At 51.9% G+C, this 25,726-nt stretch overlaps 1 protein-coding gene across 4 annotated transcripts in view; it reads right to left on the bottom strand.

Moving 5' to 3' along the window:
• Positions 1-3,000: 3,000 nt before the first annotated feature.
• Positions 3,001-25,726, bottom strand: part of FBXO31 (F-box protein 31) — a 37,633-nt gene continuing 14,907 nt past the window's right edge. Inside the window, exons 2-10 of one of the 4 annotated variants that reach the window (XM_049864401.1) lie at positions 24,008-24,079; positions 20,328-20,414; positions 14,583-14,659; positions 12,940-13,107; positions 11,663-11,737; positions 7,898-8,007; positions 6,807-6,960; positions 5,928-6,310; positions 3,001-4,823 (exon numbers count right to left, since the gene is read on the bottom strand). In XM_049864401.1, the coding sequence (XP_049720358.1) occupies positions 4,601-4,823; positions 5,928-6,310; positions 6,807-6,960; positions 7,898-8,007; positions 11,663-11,737; positions 12,940-13,107; positions 14,583-14,659; positions 20,328-20,414; positions 24,008-24,079 (1,349 nt within the window). In that variant the 3' untranslated portion in view covers positions 3,001-4,600. The remainder of the gene's footprint in view (positions 4,824-5,927; positions 6,311-6,806; positions 6,961-7,897; positions 8,008-11,662; positions 11,738-12,939; positions 13,108-14,582; positions 14,660-20,327; positions 20,415-24,007; positions 24,080-25,726) is intronic. The other 3 variants (XM_049864404.1, XM_049864403.1, XM_049864405.1) reach the window with 3 other exon arrangements.

Here is a 25,726-nt window from a genome sequence, read left to right on the forward strand (position 1 = left end):
CCTACTCCAAGAATGGTGACAACTGAAAGCACAGACAACACCGAGTGTCTCGAGGATGTGGCCCATGGCTCATGGGCATGTGAACTAATGTGGCCACATGGGCAACTGTCCAGCAGCATCTCCAGAACCTACAAGAAACCCTGCAACCCAGCAGTCCCTTGTTGGGCATGGACCCAAGGGAAGTGAGCACATAAGCCCACCAGAAGACATGGCAGGGACGTCCACAGTGCTTCCTTCGTGATGGCCCAACCTGGAGGTGACTCAATGCCCACACAGGGGAGGAACAGAGAGGAACACCACCAACCAGGAAAAAGGCCCCGTGACGCACCTACTGCACGGTGGGCCCAGAGGAGCAGCTGCCGAACTGCAGGCACCCACAGGCTCACGATATGACTCACTGATGGGAGGGCAGGTCCATAGAGCCCCACCCACCCCAAGCATCAGTATATCGGCCTATCACACCCTCACTCGGCTGCTCACTTGCTAAGCATGTCGCCAGGCACCTGGCTTCCCTGGGCCTCAGTTTTGGGCCATAATGCCCCATCTCAGAGTGATGGGAACATATGGTGAGAAAAAGGGCTCGGAGCGTGCAGTGAGCATGCAGTAAGTGCACGTCGGAACCAGCTCCTCGGAACTGGTGACACTGAGCAGACCTGGACACCCTGCATACTTGGCAGTTTGGGCCAGGGTCAGGCTGGCACCAGCCAAGTGTTTCCTGCCCCAGGACACTGGAGAGTGGGCCTGTGCCTGTGCCCAGCCCCACTGCCAGGTGTCACGCTGTGCCACCCCGCTCACCACCCCACTCACCCAACTCTCACCCATCCCTCCTGGAGTTGCCGGATGCATCGCTGCGTCTTAGTTCTCCTGCCTCTCCACCTGGGGCAACAGCATCACACAGGTTTCCCTGCCAATGGGCCACAGGGCATCGGGGCCTGGGCCTGTCTCCTCCGTCACCTGGTCCTCCTGCAGCCTGCTGGGGACACAGGATAGCCATCCGCTTCTTGAGATCGATCACATGTGGATGGAGCAAGGCTGGCCGGGTCAGCTCCAGTGCCCCTCCCACCATCCCACAGCCACCATGTGGCACCAAGGCCCACGTTCTAGTGCTTTCTCCGAGACTGCCAAAACATTACCTAGAAGATGGGGTCTCACCTGCCTTGTCTCTGTGTCCCTAGCACCCTGAGGGGTGGGGGGGAACATTCCGACGGAACCTGGAACGTTGGGCACAGAGGGAGAGAACTTCCACAGTGAGCTGCTCCAGGCTCCCGCACCCCCACCGAGGTCTGGTCCACTGAGGCTTCCTGAATGCTCACCTCCTGCGGGGGTCACCTGGTGTCTCCAGGGTCTCAGGGCACATCCCCTCTGACAGCTGGGCTCCCAGGTGAGGGGGTGGCAGGAAAGTGAAAATGGAGCCACTGGCCTGTGACCTACTGAGCGCCATGAAGCTGAGGACAGTCCAAGGGCCAAGCAGTGCAGCAGGCAGACCTGGGACCAGAGTGCTGGCCGGGCCACACAGAGGCCAGAGGGGACCGAGTACACACCTGGCTCTTCCCCTCAACCCGAAGTCAACAGTCAGCAACCCCTGTCCCCTGCACTGGAATTGGATAATGACAGGGAGGGGGCATGTTTCAAAAGGAGTGGACAGAGATGGCCCCTCCAAGGACAGACGCTAAGATGTTTGAAGGAATGAGGGGAGAAGCCTGCTGAGACCACTGGGAAGGGCGTTGTAGGCAGAGGGAACAGTGTGCGCAGCGGCCCTGAGGCAGGAGGGTCCAGTGCATGAAGGAGGACCAGGGAGCCAGTGAGGCTGTAATGAGGAGGAGGAAGACGAGGAGATGACAAGGCCAGGAGGTGGAGGGCAGACCCCATGGCCTGGCCAGCATGGGGCAGAGGGCTTTGACTGTTGGACTAGCAGCACCCCCTGGCTGTTGGGAGGACAGGCAGTGGGGGTAGTGGGAGCAGGGACGTAGTGAGAAGTAACCTGTCTGGGTGTCTTCTGACAGTCAAGCAAAGAGAGGGGAGTGGGGAGGGAGCCGCCAATGTATTGTGTGAGTGTGACGGAAGGACAATTACAATGTCCCCGAGTCATTGCCTTGCCCCTGGGACTGCTGCAATGCCACTGATATGAGTACGTGGGCACACAGAACCTGGGGTTCCCCTCCCACCACTCCTCCACCAGCCAAGTACAGCCAGAGGAGCAAGGCCACCCATGTCCCTAGATAAAGAGAAGGGCCAGTGCAGAGGGAGGCACTGGGCCAGCAGTCACTGCCACAGGGGAGAGCGGCAATGGCATTTCTAGGAAACATACTTTTTGGTTGTAAAGACAGGGGATGCTACCAGCAGCAAGTGGGTGAAGGCCAGGGATGCTGCTCAGCACCCTATAGGGCACAGGATGGCCCCCACACAAAGAATCACTGGACCCCAAATGCCAGCAGCACTGAGGGTGGGAATCTGCCCCCACGAAACAGCCTAGGTTGGGGGGGGGGGCGTTAGGGAGCTTGCAAAGGTCACCCGGCCGGTAAGGGGGAGCAAGGACCTCTCAGGTTCATCCAACCCCAAGCCCAGGCTACAACCTCTCCAGGTAGCAGCGGGGCTGCTTCTACCATCAAGACTTCAGGTTTGCAGTCTGGCCTCGGTACACAGCCAGCTGTGGCCAATGGAGTGAGCTAGCTATCTGGGGGTGACACCCCTGGGGGTCTGCCGTCTCCCAGCCATGGGTGGAGATTGCTGCCACCTCCACAGCAGCCCATGCCCTGTCCTGGTCTGGTCTGTCTCTCCTCAGCTCTGGTCCCCTCGTCCTGTGATGCCTGCTCACCCTCAGGGCTAGACCAGAGCAGCGTGTGGGCACGACTGGAGACACCGCCTGTGTGTGTATGTGCATGTGTGGGGTGGGAGGGTCATTCCATAAAGCTGAGAGAATCAAGCTCTGCCAGAACTGGGTATGAGACGTGCCTGCTTCCACTGGAATCACGTCCCAAAACAAACAGATTACAGAGCACAAGACAAGGTTTCAAAAACGTATTTATTTAAAACTGAAGGACACACAACCACGCCCAGCCCTGGGGACCACCATCAGCAAAGGCACACGCACAGGTTCCCCAGAGGCTAAAGCCCATGATCTCCTCCTTGCTCCCCTCGCTGTCCTTCCTGCTGGCACCCTCCCAGGTGAGACCCTCCCCAGGTGAGATCTTCCCTGGGCGAGACCCTCCCCAGGCAAGACAGGCTGACGTTGTCGAATGACTGTGCTTTTCCCCCATCAGGAGTCCATATGTCCAAGGGTTGGAAGACGTCACAAACAGAACAAGTGTTCTCCTCTCCAAGCGGGCTGTGTGGCCACAAGTAACCACAAAGGGAAAATCAGGCAAAAAAAAAAAAAAAAAAAACTCACCAGGTCCCACCCCATGCCATGTCCTGGCTGGTCTCCCTGTGCACACGGTGGCCCAGAGAGCGAGCCCCCCAGAAGGCCTTATTCCCTCGCTGCCCACACCCCAATGCCACCGTGTAGCATTAGGCTGTCAGCACGCAGTCCCCGTGGAGATCGGGCACAGCTGTACTCCCAGCCACTGCACCCACCATCCAGACACCCCGCCACTTCCGTCCACTTTACACACCTCCGAGGACGGACAGTGAAAGCATATCCCTCGTCCCCTCCAGGACCCGAGGATGGGTCTGTGCCGACACAAGCTGGTGGTGAGCTGGGGATTTATTGTCAAGCCTGGTGAGGAGTGCAGGCATGAGCCCAGGGACCCACGAAGGCAACTGTGTGCTGCCACCATACAGACACCACCCCTTGGTGTCCCCGGAACACCGGGACCAGCCTTTTTACAAATTCCCACTGCCTCTGCCAACCTATAAATAACTCCCTTTGCTTCCCAGAGCCACAGACCGAACACACGTCCTCACCAGCCTCTGTCCCTGAGTCTCAGCAGACCCTCTTGGACCCTCTGCCATCTACGGGCACAGCCACAGAGCTTGTCAGGTCCCTGGGCCTGGCCAGCAGCCCTGCGCATCCCAGCAGCGCCCTCTCGGAGCCCCAGAGGACCCTGACTGGTAACCTCATCATGAACACCCTCTCCTGAGACCATAGGTGACACGTCTCTGTCCAAAATCCAGAGGGGCCAGCAGGGGCACAGGGAGCTCTGCCGGGGTTCTGACCTGCCAGACATTCACTGACTGCCGAGCCCGCATCCCGGCCTGATAACTCCTTCCCGTCCTGATGTCAGGCATCGGAGCAGCAGTTTCATCTCACACACTGCAAAGTTTATCACGCTTACGGGAGACCCTGCCCTCCTCAAGGCACATGTTCCTGAGGGAGGTCTCCGTTTTCCCTAGGAGAGCTAGCAGGCAGAGGACATGCTAGCTTCCCCAGTTCCATTACTCACAGGCCCCTGGAGCCTGGCCTCTGCATCAGTTTGGTTCTGCTGCCTTTTTTTTCTTTGCTTCACTTTGTAAGACATGCTCAGCTTCTCCCACCGCGGCTACTGACAAATGTACAGGCGTATGGTACAGGCTCTACAGTGTGGGGGTGGCCGGGTTCCCATAGCGCATGCTCCCGCCCCAGCTGGGCCCGGCGCCCGCAGCCACCTCTTGCAGCAAGCCATCAGGAGGTGAGGGACTGGATGTTCTTGAGCATCTCATCAAAGGCCTGTGGGGAGGGCGCATCCGCATTCTGGAAGGCAGCCTTGACCCGGCTATACAGGCTGAAGGACTTGAGCTCCAGCCAGATGAAGCCGAAGCGGTCGTCATCAAAGAGGATGAAGACGCCGGGGGTGCGCTCGGGGCTGGTAAAGCCGTGGCCCGCAATGAGTCCTGTGCCATAGAAGCTGGACAACGAGAAAGGGACAGAGTGAGGTGGGTTGGGGGTTCCTGAAAGAGCACACATTTGTTCATGCCACACTGCACGGCAGTGTTTGTGAATACCGCTCCTTCTTCCCGGTGAGTGCTGTCACTATTCACCAACTGACAGGAGAACCAAGAGCCAGCCACCCCTGAGCACAGCCACCTCGCAGGGGTGCTTCAGCCACAAGATCTCACTTCCCAGGCCGTCAGTACTCGGACAGCGGAGCGCTGGGGCCACCCAGGTGGCCAGCTCTCCTGCTGACCACCGCCATCCCCTGCCCACTGAGCTAGACAAGGTCCTTGTGGTCCCACCTAGTGACCAGTAGCAACATCTCCATTCTGGGATGTCTATGCCTATGTGCAAACGACGCAGACAAACACAAGAGACTTAACAGCATGCAAGTGGCATTACCCCAGAAAGCAGAACTTTCAAATACCTACTGCGCGACCAAGTTTCAAGACCAATTTTAGACTGAAATATGCTTAGTTCTTTCTCTCTGAAATTCAAAGAGTTTAGTGCTGCCAACAGATAAGAAGTTAGGAGCTGGCCCCGAATCTCCCAGCACATGGACTGCACCCAGGCACCAGCCTCCACCCGCCACACAGGGGTTCCATCAGGCGGGAGGGGAAAGATAGCCTGGTCCGGAGGGTTTGGGGGCATAGGTCACAGGCAGGTGAAGCACTGCCCTCTGAGCCCAGAAACCAGGTCCCAGGCACTTGCTGAGAGCTCCACAGCCTGCAGACACCCACAGAAATCAGGAAGGGGACATAACGCGCCCGTCTGGCCCATGGGGCCCCAATACTCCATGGGGGTGAGAAACCACCTGTGGGTCAGTGGGGACTGGTCAGTTCCCATGGCTCCGGGCTGGCCAGGAGACATGGGAGCCGTAGGACACTTTCAGGGAGAATAATCAAAGCCACCTTCTTCTACGGCCTTTCAAAAATGTACAGAAGTTAAAATCCTATCTAGCATTATTTACATGTCTCCTGTAAAGTCCAAACTCGGTGGTTGTCATCAGAATTGTGTACACAGCTCCCGGCTGAATGTCAGGTTCCCCCAAGCCCCGTCTGTGCCCCCTGGCCCTTACCACATCCTGCAGGTGCGGGGGTAGTCCTCGTTCCGCGAGCTCACGCCCACGGGCAGCACAAATGGCTGCCCCGGCTCGGTGGGCTGCTGGGCCACTGCCCCGCTGCTGCCCTCGGGTTCCTGGTGGCCTTCGGCAGTTCCTTCGGCAGGCCCCGCTGCAGCCCCCTTGGCCGGTGGCTCCCCCGTGGGTGAGGCGGGGTCCTGGCCATCCTCCTGCGCGCCCTCCTGCTGCCGCTGCTGCTCCTGCCGCACCTGCTCGCGTACCTCCAGCACCACGCGGGAGAGCTCGTTGAAGTTGCGCAGGTTCTCAGCCTCAGGCAGCTGGATGCGGTGCCTGAGGTCCACCTCCACTGTCTGCTGCCCGGCTGGGATATTGGGGTCACCCTGGGGAGCATGTGGGCCAGGAGGGAAGGGGCCAGTGAGACCAATGACCACGCTCCAGTTGTCCCATGCATCTAACAGCAAGCCCGTATGCTAGAACATTCTAGCTGCTGACCGTGGGGAGTACCAGGAAACTGTCTGCTAAAGCAGGGGGTCTCCCACAGGAATGCCCTGAACCCCTGCCCATAAAACCAAAGTCCTAGGGTAGCACCTGGCATCTGGATGTATTAAACTCCTCAGGGGTTCCCCTGAGTAGCTGAGCTTAACAGCCGGCATGCTGATGCCGTCAAGTATACACATTCCCTGGGAGCTTGTGAAAATGCAGATTCCGACTCGGCAGGGCTAGGCGGGACCAGGACCCTGCATTTCTGACAGCGAAGCCCATGCTGCAGTGGGCTTGGGGCTCCACTGGGGTAGAGGTATGGTGTACCCTCCCTGCCTGGGTCTCTCACTCCATGGCCACCCAGGCCAGCCATGCACATGGGCCACATCCACTCACGGTGATCTTGGTGCCCCGGGCCCTCCTCCCATGGAAGCTGAGCATGACAATCTCCAGGCCATGGCTGCCATAGGTGCCCTTGAAGAGGCCGGGCTTGATGAGGTCGTCGGGGTGGCTGGGTGGGAGGTAGATCCGGCGGTATGTCAGACAGTTGCTGCAGGGGAGGGAGGCGGCAGTTCAGAGCCAGGAAGAGCCCACACAGAGACGCCAGAAATGCGGAGACCACACAAACCTTACTCGGGTATGTGGGGTCTGCCAAGACACGGGGCCCTGACAACCAGTGTTGGTGTTCACCAGGCCTGAGGGCCAGGTGTGCCCTTCCGGAAGCACATCCACAACTGCCCGTGTCCATGGAGCCTCAGTCCAAGGCATGCTTCCCCTTTTCCCTTCTCCAGGGTGGCCTCCAGGAACCAGGGCTGTAGGAGGCTGGGTCCCACTCTCGCCCCATTGCCCTGACGAGGGAGCCTGCATGCCAGGTGAAATGGACACGATACAAAGGGCCAGTAGGGTCCAGGAGGCCCTGGAATGGAGCAGAGTGAAGTTCAGGGAGAGAGGCGTGAGGAAGGGACACGGCCCTGAGCAGAAATGAAGGATCAAGCACAAGCCTCCAAAAGACGGTGCTGCGAAAAGGCTCCAAGCTGGCCAGTGAGCTAATAAGTCAGCGAAAACCAAAACAAGGTCCTAGGGTGGGTGTGAGGGCTGCATGTACTCGCCCCCACAGAGGGGGAAGGGCTGCATGTATTCGCCCCCACCGTGGAAGGAGGTGGCTGCGTGTACTCACCCCCACCATGGGGGGAGATGGCTGAGTGTACTCATCCCACCGTGGGGGGAGGTGGCTGTGTGTACTCACCCCCACCATGGCAGGAGGTGGCTGCCTGTACTCACCCCCAACGTAGGGGTAGGTGGCTGCGTGTGCTCCCCCCACCATGGCAGGAGGTGGCTGCGTGTACTCACCCCCACCATGGCGGGAGGTGGCTGCGTGTACTTGCCCCACCGAGGAGGAGGAGCTGTGTGTACTCACCCCCACTGTGGGGAGAGGGGCTGCGTATACTCGCCCCCCGCACAGGCCCCCCCCCCCCAGGCACACTCACTCATACTGGCTGGTGTAGATGAACTTCATCAGGATCAGTTCCTGCATGTGCTCATGGAAGATGTCCTCCAGCGTCCGCCCCCACTCCTCCCGCAGCCACGTCCGGAACTCCTTACAACAGAACACAGCTGTTGGGGTCACTGTGACGCCGCACACGGAGAACATGTGTTCTGGTCCCAGCATCTGACCACCCTGCCTGTCAGAGGCCTGCCCAGCACCACAAGACGAGAGGCTCCGGGGCCTGCAGGTCGGGACTTCCAACAGCATTGGCGGTGGGGAGCAGGGGCCCTGAGTCCCGCCCTCCCACCAGCCCAGGTCTCACTCCAGTGCCTCGAGGCGGTGGTTGGGGTCTACACTACACAACTTGGAGTGGGTCCTCAGGCTTCCTCAGAGTGGGAGGGGCCGGGACACCTTCTCCTAGGTAAACTGCTGGCCTGATACTCAGGTCTGCCAGAGCTGCTTCCTACAAGGAACACGGACTGAGGCGGCTGCAGGGAGGGACCACGGCAGGTTTCCCTTTATAAAACAGATATGCTGCACCGTTCAGTAAACATTCGTAAAGAGGGCGCTTCATAAACACCGTGTCCCCAAAGCTCAAGAACGCACCATGCATCTTGCAGTCAGACAAAGATATTTAGTGCCAGTAGTTTGAGTCCAACGATCAATATAACTTATCCAGAGCGCTGTGTTCCTGTTCAATAGTGTTTCTCATGATTATCTAAAATTGGCTTCTATGAGCAAGAGCAATTTATCAAAGAAAAGAAGAGCTACAGCCTGTCAATTGCCCCAACACAAATTACTAAAGTGACCAAACTCAACAGCTAGGAGAACTAATACAGAATTTAGCAAGGTTGCAGGATACAAAAATCAATACACGAAAATTAACTAAATTTTTATATACTAGCTGCAAGCAAGAAACCCTGGTGATGTAGTGGTTAAGAGCTACGACTGCTAACCAAAAGGTCGATAGTTCGAATCCACCAGGCACTCCTTGGAGCAGTTCTACTCTGTCCTATAGGGTCCCTATGAGTCGGAATCCACTCGATGGCAATGGGTTAATGGGTAGCTGCAAGCAACTGGAAAATAAATTTTTTAAAATTCTATTTACAATGGCCTGAAAAAACATAAAGGACTTAGGAATAAACTTAACAAAATATATGCCAGTCTTCTATTCTGAAAACCACAAAACACTGCTAAGAGAAAGAAGACATTAAAGAAATTAGCCAGATGTACCATGTATATGGACTGAAAGACACAATACTGGTAAGAGAGCAAGTCTCTCCAAATTGATCTATAGATTCAGTCAGGCCAATCATAGCCCATTCACCAAGCTTCTTGGTAGAAACTGACAAGCTGACTCTAGATCCATGTGGAAATTCCGAGGACCTAGAATACTCAAAACAATCTTGAAATAAGAGAATGAAGTTGGTAAACTCACTCTGTCTGTCGTTACAACTTACTGTGAAGCTTCAGAGATCAAGACAGTGGTACTAACATGAGACTGACCAAAAGATCAATGGACCCAGAGAGCCCAGAAAGAGAGCCACACTAACTTGGTCAGCTGATTTTCAGCAAAGGTGCCAAAGCAATCCCAGGGGAAAAGGGAAGTCTTTTTAACAAATGGTGCTTGAACAACTAGAAAACCATATAGAAAAAAAAAAAAAGAACCACAATTCCTTCTTCACACCATACACAAAAATGAATTCAATGAGGATCACAGACCTAAATGTCAAAGCTGCATGAAATGTAAAGCTACAAAAATTTGAGGGGAAAAAATATAACCTAGGAGACCATCTTTGTAACTTAATGGCTGGCAAAATTTTTCAGGCCATAGAAAACAATAGCCATAAAGATAAAAAATTGTCAAATTAGACTTCACCCAAATTAAAACTTTCTGCAGAAAAGACTGAACCTTTGGACGACCAGCACCAAAAAAAAGAAAAATCACAGACAAAAACAAAAGTAAGTGTAAAACAAAAATAATACTAATAATAAAAGAAAATCAGTTATTTAAAAACAAAATAAAGTGAATGTAATGTGCAAAGATACCAGTGTTGCCATGGTGAAGACAGACTTCAACTAAACGCCATCCAGAAGATGACTGTGTGTAGTTTTAATCTTATTTACTCTGCATGGAAAGGACAAAGTCATTAGGAATACCAACCAAACTCAATTACTCAGAACAAGGATCTCTGAAATATGTTTATTACAAAAGCACCTTATAAGGTCAAGATATGTGTGTGCAAGGAAAAAAAGAGGGCCTAGAACACATACCAAGGCCACAGTAAATGTAATCTGTGCAGGGCTTGGTGACTGCGTGCTGGACTCTGTGCTAAGCATCCTCCCCCCGCTGGCTCAATCTGCACGACAGCCCCATGAGGTGGGCGTGAACACGTCCCCTGCTTTACGGATAACAGGGAGCTTGGAAAGGGTCAGATACCTGCCCAAAGCCAACTAGTTGCTAAGTGGCAAAATCAGAACTAATCTAAAGCCCACGTGCTTAACCAGTGTTCTTTCCATCAGAGAGAAAATCAGCGCTGGCGAGACTTCAGTAAGGCTGGGGGCAGCTGGATGGGCCTGGAAGAGAGGACCCTGTCTGGCAGCATCCCCATCAGGGACTGAGAAGATGCAGGAGGTCTGGGGTGGACCCGGTGCCACAGCTGCCAGTCTGCAGACCACACAGGGGCTGGAGCCAGGAGACCCTGTGCCTGGGTGTTAGATCGTGCCGCTGCGAGAGTTTTGCTTGGCGTCAAAGGTGTTCAAACCTGGCAAAACTCCCAGACATGCGAGTCTGGGTGCAAGGCAACAGGAGGGTTGGCACACCTAGTCAGTGTACTTTTACTAATTAAATACCCCAGCAGGGCTGGCTCACGGAGGACAATCAGATGTTGAAGGGGGAAGACCAAGGGAAGGGCTCCAGGAGGAAGCTAACCCTCAACATGACAGTGTACAATCTAACTTAAAACGACTGTGTTCTAAGTAAAGAAGCCTCTCTGTATCTACCATCTTCACATATGTATTGAGAAAACAGAAACTCTGTTTACCTTTTAAGGGCTCCCTAAATTATGTACATTCTGCTTATCCTGATTTTCCCTGCCATTCTTGAGCTAATGAGGAAGCTTCTGGAAACTTAGAAATTGGCCAAAAAATGTACATCCAACAAACGAACATCAGCTGTGATGAGAATCCTTGATTTTAAAAGTTCAATTTTTCAAAAATATTTTAAAATGGGCATATGATTTAGACACACAGAAAATAAAAACTCAAAGGGGAAGTAAAATTGCTCGTGCAAACAAAAGGAAAATCCATGGAAACTCCGTGGGTATGTGACACCAGGATTACCCAAGCCTGGCCACGATCTGGAAACTTCACCCATGAGCTCCATGCATAGAAAGGAGAACAGAGGCTCCAAATGAAGCCCCTGAGGCTCCCGGCTTCCAGAGGCAGCCTCACCACAAGCCCCTCTGCCAAATGGATGCTTCTGTCAAAGGAGAAACCATAAAAGGACAGCTATTTCCATCTGGATCATTCATTCTGAGGGTGACGGAGAAGAAAAACTAAAACCTGCACTCATGTATGCACATCCATATGATGCTGTTTCTAAAAAAAGGAAGTAAAGATGCATTTTCTGCACAGATAACACCCGGTTGAACCACATGAAACACAGCGGCCATATATTGATTTCAAATGGCTCAACCCACCATGTCTACACTTTGCGTCACCACTACCAACCGAGGGCCTTCGCTTCCAGGCAGCAAGGGCTCACCTCTTGCCTGCCACCTGACATCCGGTGGTGATCCGTCTGGTTGCATTTGGTGGAGAACTCATCCTTCTTCACGATCTTCAGTGTTCATGGCCGAGGGAGAACGGGGTAACGTGCAACACTAAGTTAGTCACAACCTCACCACATCAAACAGGGCAGACCACCCCTCCCATCCTGTTTCTGACTGAATTGTTTCCCCCTGCAAAAAATGCATGTTAACTTGGCTAGGCCATGATTCCCAGTTTTGTGATTGTCCACCACTTTGTCATCTGATGTGATTTTCCTACGTGTTGTAAATCTTACCTCTATGATGCTAACGAGGTGGGACTCAATCTACAAGATTAGCTTGTGTCTTAAGTCTATCTCTTTGGACCCAGGGTCCCTGTGCTGAGAAGCTCATTGACTGGGGAAGATTGATGACAAGGACCTTCCTGGAGAGCCAACAGAGTGAGAAAACTTTCTCCTGGAGCTGACCCCCTGAATTCAGACTTCCAGCCTACTAGACTGTGAGAGAATAAACTTCTGTTTGTTGAAGCCATCCACTTGTGGTATTTCTGTTACAGCAGCACTAGATGACTAAGACACACCCTGATTGGCCAGAACACAGCAGGTGAGCAGAAGGCAATGCAGGGCACCTGCATGTGAGCCCCCTTGTCAGTGGAAGATGAGGTGTCCTAGGAGTGTATGTACAGCCACAGGGGCCCACTTGCATGTTCCCAACAGCACCTCCTAGAGCAGCAGAGGGGCTGCCACTCACGACAGTAGATAACACGCTACTTGCCAACCAGTATCAGAGAGCAGAGCAGTTTACTCAATGTTGACATTTTTACAAACAGGAAATGAAGAAATGGTGAGGAACTGCAATTTGACAGGCCAGATCATTGTCACTGATTGCAGAACCAATAGGGTTCCAATGTCTAGAGTTACTCAGATAGTAAAAATAATGCCACAGGCAGGGGCTTTGACAGGGGCAGATGTCTACAGCTAAGAACACCATGGCAGCCCTTCAGCCGATTCTCACACAGGATGGCACTGGGATCCTGAAGAGCAGAAGACACCTGAGCCTGCTCATCTATGGGTGTCCCTTGTCCTGGGGTCCAGCTCCACTCACCTGCATGGGCCCACCTGTGTCCTGGAGTCCAGCCCCCCTTCACCTGCATAGGTCCATCTGTGTCCTGGGGTCCAGCCCCTGTCACCTGCACAGGCCCACCTATGTCCTGGGGTTCATGCCCCCTTGCCTATATGAGCCCACTTGTGTCCCAGGGTCCAACCACCCTCACCTGGATGTGGCCGTGGTGGGGCCCCTTGTGGCCGTACATACATTCAACTGTGGCAGACTTTCTCTCCATCAGGTGGATTCTGAATAGAGGTTTGAATCTCATCGGGTCGTCAACATGAGGGTCATGGGGAGGCAGGTACATCCACCCAATAATGAATAAGCCATCCACCTGCACCAAGCAGAAAGGGCAGAGTTCACCGACAGCTCACATGTGGCGCCGATGCAGAGTGCTGGCTTCCTGCCATTCTTTCCCGCCCCACCTCTCCACAGAGACTGGCCCTCGTCTCTGACTCCGAGAACCCACTGTGTGTCCTCCTGCTGGACCACCAGGTACCTCGAGCCTCCCATGTAAGGCATCATAACGTAATTAACCACTGTGAGAATTGTGACAGTTGGTTAATTAATAACACAGACCGGAAACTCTAAGCAAGCATTCCGGAGCTAACTTCTAGCTCTAAAATGGGGGGGGGGGGGGGGGGTGGGGGTAGGGGGTAGGGGGTTAGGGGAACAAGCTAAAGCAAAGAGAATCCAGAATGTGAGACACCCAGAGGGCGCTGAGGTAACTCAAGAAGGCACCGCTTTCAATAGGAAAGGGACACGTGCAATGAAACAAACCAATGCAACCTTGGGCGCCTTGATCAGATCCTGATCTGAACAAACCAACTGCTAAAAGGCATGTTTTAAGATAATGGGGTAACCTGAAAGATGGACAGGCATTCATAATGTCAAGGAATTATCGTCACTTTTGTAAGGTGTAATGCTGATGCCATCCATGGGTTATGTGGGAAAATATTCAATTATCCTACTGAGATCACAGCAAAGTCTGGAAGGACGGAATGATTTAAGGCCTGGGGTTAGCTTCAAAATGCTTCAATGCCAAGACCTAGGGAGGAGCTAGGTGACGCTGGCACAGGGCACACTGGGAACTGCTGAGCCTGGGAGGTGAGTTCTGTGGGGCTCGTTATACCAGTGTCTCTACTGCTGTATACATTTTAATGGTAGAAAGTAACGGGGTACAGACTAGACGTGGTTGCAGTCGTCCTGACACTGGTGCTCAGCAAATGCCAGCAGGTTCTCAGAGGGAGGGGGCAGCCCTTCTCTGAAGCCCCCACCTGAGATGAGCTAGCAGCCCTCCTGCCCTCCCACAAGAGCTTGGCCCCCAGTCTCCCACGCTGGTGACAGAGAAGAGAGTGTCACCGTCTCAGTGGCTAACTGGTCTGAGACAGAGCACGTTTGTGCTGTTCTTTCATGAGTTCCATTTTCCCTGATTATCCCTGCTTTCCGAGGCTTTTTTTTTTTTTTTAACTCTATTACCCACTGCTAGTAAGAAAAACAACGCTCACGCTCCCTGATTAAAGGAACAGAGACTGCCCAGGTGCGCAGCCAGGCTGGCCTCCACAGGGGAGGCACACTAAAGCCAGGCTCCCAGGGACACGAAACTACCCAGTCAAAGTGTGTCTTCATGGGTCGCTCTCTACCAAAAACAAGAAAGATATTTACCCCTGCCCCACCTGGTGAGCAAAATACACAGTAATGGCATTATTTTAGTTGCCTCAAATGTCATGCCGGGATTGGGGCTGGCTCACACCCCTAATGGATAAGGGGCTGCGTGCCCAGGCCCCCACGAAGCCGCTCAGCACTCACCACCACGTTCAGCAGCCCCCCATACGGCCCGATGTCTGGCTGCCAGAGCCCCAAGATGTGTCGGTATCGGTGAAGCACTGCAGGGAGAGACAGCAGGCTTCACGTTAGACCCAGTGAGCCAATGCATGAAAAAAAAACAGCTGGAAGGAGGGAAAGGAGTGTAAAGAAACGACTTACCAGGCTGCTAAGAGAGCCTTTTGAACAAATGCGGATTTAACAAGTCTTACCTACAAGGTTATGAAGAATTCTAAGAATGAAAAATGGCTTCAAAAGAAGAATAAAACAGACGACTGGGTTATTTTTTATCCAGCCTCTAACTGGTCACCTCCAATTGTAAGGAATCACACCTAATCACACAGTGGGGTGAGTGCCCTTATAAGGTACTGAGTTTCCCACCAGTGAGGAAATGGAAGCAAGACTGGGAGATATTCTTGTACAGGAAGAAAATACTGTAAAGACATGAATTCCTTCCAAATTATTATAAATAGTATAAGTTCAACTAAAATCCAAAGGATTTTTTTTTTAATTTGACAAAATAATTCCAAAGTTCATATAGAAGAATAAGCAGGTGATCACAGTAAAATAATACCAATAATTGAAAAAGACTAAGCGAATTCAGGAAACTCTGGTGCTGTAGTGGTTAAGTGCTACAGCTGCTAACCAAAAGGTGGACAGTTCAAATCCACCAGGTAGTTCCTTGGAAACTCTATGGGGCAGTTCTACTCTGTCCTATAGGGTCACTATGAGTCAGAATCCATTTGATGGCCAGAGGTATGGTTGTTTTTTTTTAAAGCCTATTAAAACGTACTTTTATGAGAGCTAAGATAACCCAAATGAGAACAGAACAAGAGATGACAGAGAGGAAAGAAGAGCCGGGAAGATGCTGGGCACATAGCAAACAGTGGGGGATCTACCAGGCAGGGACACAAAGTGCACTGGGCTGCAAGGTGGGTTAGGACGCAAGCTGGGTGTGAGCACTCTCTTTTTTAAAATGCCACAGTCCCCTTATTTCAAAAGTAAATTTGGGAAATGGAGATAGTTTTTAATTACAAATTCTGTAGGTCTGAGAAGCACATTTTTCCAGAAGGTAGCCTACCCATGTTTCATGATGCCAGTTAACTGCTGCACAAACGCTTCCTACTGAACAAAAGCTAAATTTATTCCTTCCTTTACCAGGATCCCCACTATGGCCAAGCATAAGAATTACCTGGGAACTTCAGAGAAAACCCGTGCCTGGGCCCCAACAGCCGCTCAAATCAGCACTGGGGTGAAGTGCGCTCTGGTGTTTTGGGTTTTTTTTTTTTAAGCTCCTCAGGTAATGCTGAAGTGCAGAAAGGGCCAAAAAGGACTGATGCAGATGCTTCCCAGACAATAATCTATGAACTTAAACAACTAAATAGAAGACTAGAACAACTTCATTTCTATTCCGTTTGGCTTTAGCTGTCATTTACATCCGGAGTGGGATGCTTTAACATGTTTGCTCCTCTGGTGAACAACCTTCAGAAGTGGGCGTGCCCCACGGCCCAAAGCAAACAGTGGGAGTCAGTGGGACTCTTTCCTGACAAGTGCCAGCCTCTGCTCTGCTCTCTCCTCCCCTCCCCTACTCTCCCCTCTTTCCCCTCCCCTACCCTCCCCTCTCCGCTCTCTCTTCCCCTCCGCTCTCTCCTCTCCTCTCCCCTCTCTGCTCTCTCCTCCCCTGTGCTCTCCGCTCTCCCCTCCCATCTAGCCACTCAGCGTCAGGGCACAGGATATCAAAAACCATGACAGGAGTTACGGGCTCTGAGCAGGATATAGCTTCTAGTTTCAAAACTTAAATGTGTGATTTTAAAAAACGGAGACCATAAATGATGAGGAAAACACAGCCTTTTATTAGATACTATTTTAAATATGGTGATTTATGACCTAATATGGGGACCTGTGACATTCGGTCCAGAGGTGCTCAGAAGCGGGAAGGGCTGCTAGCACAAAGACTGTGGGTCCCACCCCTAGTGTCTGATTCAGGTGGGCCAGGTGGGACCCAAGAATCTGTATTCCTAGCAAGTTCCTAGGGGATGCTGATGCTGCTGGTCAGGGGACAACTTTGTGGACCAGAGATTCTGGCCTCAGAATAGAGCCTGGAAGATGTCAGAACAGTCTTTGGGGTGAACACATCCCTGTACTTCAGAAGGAGTCCCTGGGTGGTACAAAATGGTTAAAGCTCTCAGCTACTAACCAAAAGGCTGGAGGGTTGGGTATACACAGAGGTGCCTGGCAGTCTACTTCTAAAAAAAAATCCACCGTTGAAAACCCTGTGGAGCATGGTTGATTCTACTCTGACCCACGTGGCGTTGCCATGAGTTGGAATAAACTATACAGCAGCTGCCAGTTACAGGGAAACCCACCTGCTGCCCCCAAAGGCAAGGCAGCGAAGATGACTTTAAATTCTGCAGAACTCAGGTGCAGAGTGGGGCGGTCCTATGCTTTGGTCCAAAAGATTTGGACCAAAGCATAAACACAACCAACGGGATTTGCTGTCACATACCAGTAGCTCTGGGTAACTAGGACACAACCAGAAGACCCCTCACAGAAACACCTGGGCTGAGATTCTGCAGGGTGGCTTGACTGCAGGTCTCTGCCCCTTCCCCACACCCTAAACGGGTTTCCAGGGACACGTGCCGTCACCCTTTATCCTTGCCTAGTGCCTTCTGCTCGTTTTACTTCCCAGTGACCTCCTTCCCTCCCCACTCACCACCCAAGAAATGTGCTGCTGCCACAGGTAGGAGACGGGAGGGTCAGAGCTGAGTCCTCCATCACACCCTTCAGTGTCCTGGTGGGCCAGGGTTAAAGTGGCCCATCTGCCACCTCATCACGTGGGGGGCAATGCTCAACTCAAATTCCTTGCATCTACTTAAGAGCAATTTGAGGCACTGCCAGAATTCTAGGCTTGAACATCGAAATAGCAAGCCCTATGCTTACACTAAGAGATGTTATTTTATCTTCAAAACACACCTTGACGTTCATCCTCAATGTGCACACAAGTAAATGTGCCAAATACCTCACAGGACAACATGTCTCTGTGTAATGTTCCCAACACCATACGGAATACCAGGCGACACCATGCTCCCAATGACGGAAAATTTAAAAAGACACCAAAAAGTAGCTGATGTGAGGTCACAAAACTACCCGATGGAATTGGAGTCTTCAGCCCCCAGGTTATGCTGACTTCTCTGTCTAGGCAGCATCTCACACTCAGGAATCACAGGCTGACTTAGTAATTCTTCCACCCAGGCTCTCTCTGACCCATCAGACCAGGAGAGAAACACTAGGTCCCGATGGCTCAGGAGAAGATCACGTGGAGAACAGAAACACGAGCCACTCTTCACGGACTTTGCTGGGGGGTCTGGCTAATATCAGAAAACACATCTTGAGATACCCTCCCTTTAGAGAGAGGCAGTTCCACAAAAACACGCTGAGAGCACTTCAATACTGAGAACACAGAAACGCCATGGATTTCAGCTGGGGCCGCTGAAGTTGGCTATCTTTTTCACGTATCTGCACATTCTCCCCGATCCTTTAGCACAGCCTGGAGGAAACGGACCAGCCACTATTTAAATACATCCACAGAGAAACGCGGCCAGTGTCAACAACTGCTTGTCTTCTTCACGTTTTCTGGATTTTCCAAGGTTTCTACAATGACCATTGTGTTTTTGTAACTACACTCAAGCCTTGGAGGGGCAGTAACGCTCCCACGAAAACAACTCCGTAAGAGAGCTGCCGGCTATGATTGACCAGGGGAAAGAGCGCAACATGGGGTGAAAAGCCTAGGTACTCTACACTTTTAGCAAATAGCAGGCTGGCACACAAAATAAAAGATATTACCCTTGAGTGCGGTGCTCCATTAAAAAAACACCTATGAGACCAAAAGGTCAACAATTACTCTAAAGCAAAGGTGAGAAGATAAGGGGCAGGGAGACTAGATTTCTGGAAATGGAACAACCAGAATATAATTAAAGAGAATGTTGACAGTATGTGAAAAACCGTAACTAATGTTACTTAACAGTTTGTATAGAAATTATCAAATGGAAACCTAATTTGCTGTGCAAATTTTCACCTAAACACAATAAATTTTTTTTTTTTTTAAATTCTAGATGCTCTAGAAGTGTGGTGAAAACATGGGAACTATGAAATCCTTAGAAGCTACAGAAAGCTCCTTGCCTAAGCCTACCCTGGAGACAAGAAGAATTCCTCCCAGAAACGGCCCGAAGTCTTTCCCAAGTCCCAGCTACTGAGACTCAGAAGTTTGTCAGAATCCCATCCTCACTCAGTGGCAGGTAGATTCTTCCAGAGGAGTTGTGTGACAGTGTGTGAAGTAAGGAAACGCTGAGAGCTTGTCCATCTGTTTCTGAAAGCCTACACCATGCTGTTCCTGTCAGCAGAGCGAGATCCATTATTCTCATCAATACCCCCAACGTCACTGCTGGTTCCCACAGGGCTGGAGCAGGAAGCCTGGCTCAGTGACTACTGAGCAGGGAGGGGGCTAGTGGACCCCCAGCACAATGTTCCAGGAGGCAATTTCTGAGGTTTGGGAGAAGGCAGGTTTAGTCTTTACAGTGGCCAGCCCCTTCCTCCCGATCTCATGCACGGCTCAAACACGCTCCAAGCCCGAGGCCTTGTCATCACCTTCACTTGGTAAAACGGCTCACCTCCAGCCCCGTTTATGCCAACAAGTGGGCTTGTTAGTAAGTGTGTACAGTGCTCAAAGGCTGCCCCAAAGCATGGTAAACACATCCAGGCCCCTCCCTACCAACTCTAGGACTGTCCCCTGAGGAATGGGGCCCGGTTACCACACCTCAGCTGTGCATCCAGCTCCAACAGGGGATGAGGGGAAATGCTATAAACCATCTCACTCCTTCCATTTGAGTCGGTTATCTTAGAGGCTGCACTTATAAATTCAGAAGTGGGTTTACTCCAGGCAGACAGCCTTGAACGTGGGGCCTTCTGATGGGCAGCAGGAGCAAGCAGGAGGGGCGGCTGGGGGCTTCTAGAAACTTGAAATTACTTTCATTGCCAGTATGTCTTTAATGTATTTTTTGACAAATGAAATTCACTCTCTCCATCTCACTTCAAGCTAATAAAGTGTAACCCACCCACTGCTGTCGAGTCGATTCCGACTCATAAAAAAAAAAAAAATAGCGACCCTAAAAATAACATTAATTATCTACAGCATCAGGTTTAGAAAATTTTCCTGAGCTCAGACAATGCCAGCAAAGGAGGAACTGGGAACTAAACAATCAATTCTTTCTATACACCTTTGTCTACTGAGGGTATATGTGTATGCAGTTTTTTTTTAATTCATTTCTGTTATTGAAATGCAAATGTCTAGAAACCTTGGAGATGAATGGCTTGAATTTCAATTGACAATAGGAAGGTGCTGACTGCATCTCTCGGCCTCAGCAGGTATGTTGCAGGAGTCTTCTCAATAAACAATAAATGCTAAAATGTTCATCCACAGAGTGATCGTGACTGGTTCTACCCCAAAACCCAAAAGCTGTGGCCAAACCCCCACATCCACACAGCCCCCCGACCCTAGCTTGGATGGGATCCACAGAGAACACTGGGGAAAGTGAAAAGACAGCAAAAGCCAGAGCCCAGCCTGCTCCAGGCCCCATGCCCCCAACTCGTGAACTGGCTCACGCTCCATGCAGCCGCGTGCCGTGCTCGCTGCTGCCAGAAGTGCAAGCCCGCAGAGGGTATGAGGGTACGTACGGCAGGTGTACACATCTCTGTACTCCATGTGCTCGTAATCGGGAAGGATTTTCATGAAACGGCCCGACTTCACGCGAGGGTTTATACCTGGACAGACACAGCAGGAAGAGGGCTGAGATGGTTTGGGTTCACATGACTATGTAAGCACGTCTCACACCATCCAACACCCGCTTCCTCACCGACATCGCAATTCCTTCATATGGTCAGCGACCCAGCACACTAGGAGAAAAACCCTTGCCAAAGGTTATGGACCTACCTACAAAGAAAACTTTGTGAAATGGTTACCTTTCAACCAATGGATGCAACCCTGAAGCTCAGGACAGCAGGGCACGCTCAGGAAGCTGCCCCTGGATACCACCTCACTCCCCCTCTCCTAGCACGCCCCCAGTGTGTCCCCCAGCCAGGGATCAGTGGGGTCCACAGGGCCCCAGTGAAGCGGGAGGATCTTGGGATAACTGTTCAGGAAATCCTGCGCCCCCTAAGATATGCACAGGGCCCATTGGGAGGCTCCCACTTTTGCCTTTGTTTGGGGGTGTATTTATTTGATTTTTGATTAAGGAGGACGTTTCCCAGCCTCGTAGCTCCAAGTCCAACCTGCTGACTTCTGAGTCCAGGCTGGTCGACCTGTTCCAGGGGCTAAGGCTGCTTTCCTTCTACCACCTGCTCCAAAAGCTACGGAATGTCCTCCCAGGTGAGGCGTGGGCAGCAGATTCACAGAAACCGAACTGCTGCACTGTGACCACCAAACCCAAAAGCCACATTGCTGGTGCAGGCCAGACACTTCAGGTACTAAGAACAGATGATAACGATCATCCAGGTTCGGTGAACATGTTAAAGAGGTCAAGAATCAGCAGCAAAGGGAAGCTACAGGTGCCACTGTTTCGCCCGTGAACATCCTGTCCCTCCAGACACGTGTGTGCGGACTCAGCTCACCGAGGCCTACCTTCCCTCTCCCTTGCCTGCCCATGACGTGCCCTCAGCCACACTGTCTCCTACCCACGCTGTCAGGGCATACTCGCCTCCCACCTACACAGACATCCTACTACACCGGCCTCCTCCACCACAGCCGAGGGGCTGCTGGGCGGGTCCTTCCTCACACATTCTCCCCACTGGGGCCACAGGATACCCCTTAATACCTGGACAGGCACCAACATCTAACGCCCATCTCTAAACCAGTTGCTGTCAAGTTGACCCTGACTCATGGCAACCCATGTGTGTCACAGTAGGACTGTGCCCCATCAAGTTTTTAATGACTGATCTTTCAGAAGTAGATCTCCAGGCCTTTCTTCTGAGTGCCTTTGGGTGGACTTGAACCTCCAATTTTTTGGTTAGCAGCTGTGTATGTTAACCATTTGCCCCACCAAGGACTCATCTGTCTCCCTAGCAGGGTTGTTATTTTTAGTGCTTTTAACCCTTAAAGAGAAAGCTGCCTTAATGTCACTTTGCAATGATACGGGCCAAATGGCCTAACAACTCAAGAGGCAGTTGCAAGACGGGTACACATTGTATCGGATGCTCATAGAAACCAGCTGCCCATCCAAAAAAAGAGCCCAGATATTTTTTGTATATACACATGCTGACCGTCTTGTAAGGAGAGGTGGGCCTGACTCTGATGTCCACACTGACAATAAGCGTCACTTTCCCAGGCTCTGGGCTGTGTGGGGATTTAAGATGCTGAAATCTGGGCACACAAGGGAAGAACTGGCAGTAGACCCCAGAGCTGGACTCGAGACAAGGGCACACATGCACACCCCAGGGCAGAGGGCACATAAGGGGACAGGGGAAAGCCTGAAGGGGACACACCAGCTTTCTGCTTCTGTGCTCTGGGCTTTGCTGGTTTCGAAGCTGCACCACTCAGCTAGGTGAGAGGAGCGAGAACAAGGAGGCTGCGATGCTGTGATGTCGTGTGACTATCTGGCCTCCTAGACCGCCCCCTGGAATGATGCTGCACGTCTGCTCAAGGTGGTGAACGCAGGGCAAGGCTGGCAGGAGAGAAGACCCAAGTCTCTGAACCTGCACAGGGAACGAGGACTGGGGTGGAGTTCTGCGAGGGGCCGGAAGTTAGGGCTGCAAGCACCAAGCAATGAGGTGCAGAGGGTGTTTCCACACCCCTCTCTGGGGCAGGCAGGGAATGGCACCAAGGCAGGTATAGCCTGGCTGTGGGTTAGGGGCTCCACAAGAATCACATCCCAAGGACAGTCTGACCACACAGGCTGAGGCCCCTAGGAATCAGTACCCTGAGGATGACCTGGGTCTCAGAGGGAGGCTATAAGGATCGTAGGTGAGAATCTCCATTTTAAACATTTAAACAGGAGCTCTCCCTAAGAGTTAGCCCCAATTCTAGCCCAGAAGTATGAACCCACCCAACAATCCTATCCCAAATTGATCTGGGGGATCAAGTGGGGAGAAGTCCCTTTGGGGAGCAGCCAGGACTTAAGGATAGAAAGCACCCCTGTGCCTCCCTGTGCCAGATCGGCTGCTACAGGGAACTCGGCTTCACCTGGATAGGAGGGGGTGGACGTGAGGGTGAAGGGACCCTAAGTGACAATGCAGTGAAAAGAGGGCCTATAGCAAGTGATCACCAGTCAACAAGCCCCCAGGCCTGAGAGGAAGCTTCCAGAGCTCCTTCCCACCACTGGCCAGGCCCCCAGCCCACCACCACACCTACTCACGCCCCAGTCCTGAGCCACGGACGTGTCAGTTGTCCAGCAGTAAAGACCTCTCAGTTCCTGGGCCAGGTAATTTAGTAAGGAACAGCACCTGGTCTAAGCTCTCACACAGAGAACTCGGTAGAAAGTTCAGGAGAATATGAAAACCAAAGTGTGCCAAGCTGGTTTAAAGATGAGCCCTTAAGGCCCTGTTTAGAGAGGCCACCAGGTCAGTTTTAGGCTGAAGAGCCCTGGGTTGCAACTCCTCACCCTTACCTGCGTCTCTCCCTGTGATCAGTCACACATCACACTAACGCCCCAGCTCGGTGCAGGGTGCACTCCCTACATCCCAGCCCATGGAGTAAAGCTGTTCCTGACCTAGCGCCTCCCAGTCAGCCCCCTCCTCAGAAGCACCTGACATAATGTTAGTGTTTAATAGGAGCCTTCGGTATGTTAATCGAAAGGAAGGAGAAATGCGAACATTTCCTGCCTGAAGAAAGGCCAACTGGGAAGGTGGTTTGGGAGGCTGGGGAGACTTTTGGCATTCATTAAATGTCTCTGACAATCTGGGGTGCAAAGGAATCAGAGAAATACGCAGTACAGGGGTAGGGGGAGGCTCGGCATGCCTACAGAAAGCAGTCTTGAAGTGAGAGCTAAATAAAGGGAGTTAAAGGAGGGAAGAGGAAAATATAGCTGTCTACACACCTGATCAGGCCACGGGCCCAGCGCCCAGGGAAAGGGGAGGCTCCAGAAACAGTTCACCTACCTCAAGGCTAAAGGTCCCCAAGGCCTAGTAAAACACACCTTTACTCACGAGAGACTGAAGAGTTAGGACAATGCCCAGAAAAGAGAGCCCCCTCATTTTTAGTGCTGTGACTACAAGGTCTGTAGTAAGTCAGTGATGACTTTAGGACAGTGTCTGAAAAGATGGAACTGTGGGGAGACCACCTTTATGGCCCGTCACCGACACCCACCCCGAGAGTCTGCTGTGAGAACAGAGTTAACGATGGGTAAGGACAGAGGGTAACTCACGCTTGGCATAGACATCACGGCAGGACACACCCGTGATCTCCAGCTTCCGAAGGTTTTCACAAACGCCATACTCTGTAAAGAGAAACGTTTGCCAAGAATTAAAATCGAGGCATACAACAGAAGAGAGATAGACAGACAGACAGACACACGTACACAGCCAGCAAGCATGCAAATGTCTTGACCCTTGTCTACCAGGTTTCAGTCTGTCTTGCCTGGTAGAGATTTTAAGGACTTCTCCACATTCTGTCAACATACTCATTCACCAAAGAAGCCATTATTCTATTTTGGTCAACATCACCCTCAGTGAAATAACAACCCTCATATTCTAATAAGCTCTAGAAGCCTAACAGCACAAACCAAAATCAGACATCCTGTCTACAAGTGAGATGCTGCAGAAATTCAGAAGCCTGGAAATGACATCATATTCCCATGGAAAGCGGTTACAACTGGTGGTTAGGGCTCCAGGCAGCCACAAAGGCCTCTTTCGCTCACAGGGTAGTTCCCGATGCTAATAACTGTTAAACCAAGTCCCACATCCTGCGCTGGAGAGGCCATGGCAAGACACCAGGAGGGCTGGGACACTTCTCAGTCGTCTTTTCTTCAGGCTGCCCTAGAAAGGCGCCCAGGACCACTTCCCACTTGCCCCACCTCCTCACACCTCACTCTGGCTCATGGCACCCTCCAGCTTCCTCCTCTATGTCCCTCCCTCCCACCCCACCTCCATTTTCAAAATCACGGCCACCACCACTTCCCAATTGGAATAGCTGGCCTTTTTGGTCAGTCCTCAGCCACACTTTGAAAGAAAGAAACATAACTGAACAAATCCACAAAGGCCTGTTAGCCAACAGCTGGCAATAATAACACCTGCCAGTTGTCAACCAATTCCACGTGCCAGGCACGGTGCCAAGGACTCACTGGTAATCCTGCACTCAACCCTCCCACTATTCCACAGCAGCGGCAGCACTGCTACCTCCATTTTAGTGAAGAGAAAACAGGTGCAAAAAGGGGCCATGGCTTGCACAAAGAACACAAGCTTGCCATTGGTGGGCCCAGAAGGACACCTGGTAGAAACATCTCCCTTGGTAAGCACAGTGCCAACACAGGTATGTGCTCAGCAAGGAGGCGTGGTGGGGCTCCCAGGACTTCACAGCAACACACCCCACCACTACTACTCGCTACGCACAGGGTCCAAGGAGGCATCACGCTAGGCTTCATGTGGATGGTCTCAGCCATCCTGAGCATGCCTCTCGGGCTGGGGTCACTGCTCCCAGTTCAAGAAGGACGCTGAGGCTCAGTCAGATTGAGGACTCATCCAAAACATTAGTTTTCGGATCTCAATTTCAAAAAATATGGGGCAGGAAGAACAACATATTTTGGTAGGCTGAGTCCGCTCACTGTGAGATTCCAGTTTAAAATGTAATTGTGTGTCACATGCTTATGCAGAGGGTTTGAAACTGGAGCCATCTTAAAACCTTCATTTATCAATCCATTTGTCATTAGGGACCCGGGGTGTTCCCAGCAGGCGCGAGGAGAAGTTAAAAACAAAAAAATCAGAGACAGGCGTAGAAAATAAGAGAAAGAGAAGGCTAGAGAGCAACTTAACAGAGACCTTCACTGAGTGTAACGAACCCTGTGGTGTTACACCCCTCCTGGGGTCTGTGTTACACCTCTGTCCTCCCTGCAGATGGGGTCAGAGGAAGAGGACCTGAAATAGAGTTC

Source organism: Elephas maximus, chromosome 21 (genome assembly GCF_024166365.1).
Source record: "Elephas maximus indicus isolate mEleMax1 chromosome 21, mEleMax1 primary haplotype, whole genome shotgun sequence".
Classification (NCBI taxonomy): Eukaryota; Metazoa; Chordata; class Mammalia; order Proboscidea; family Elephantidae; genus Elephas; species Elephas maximus.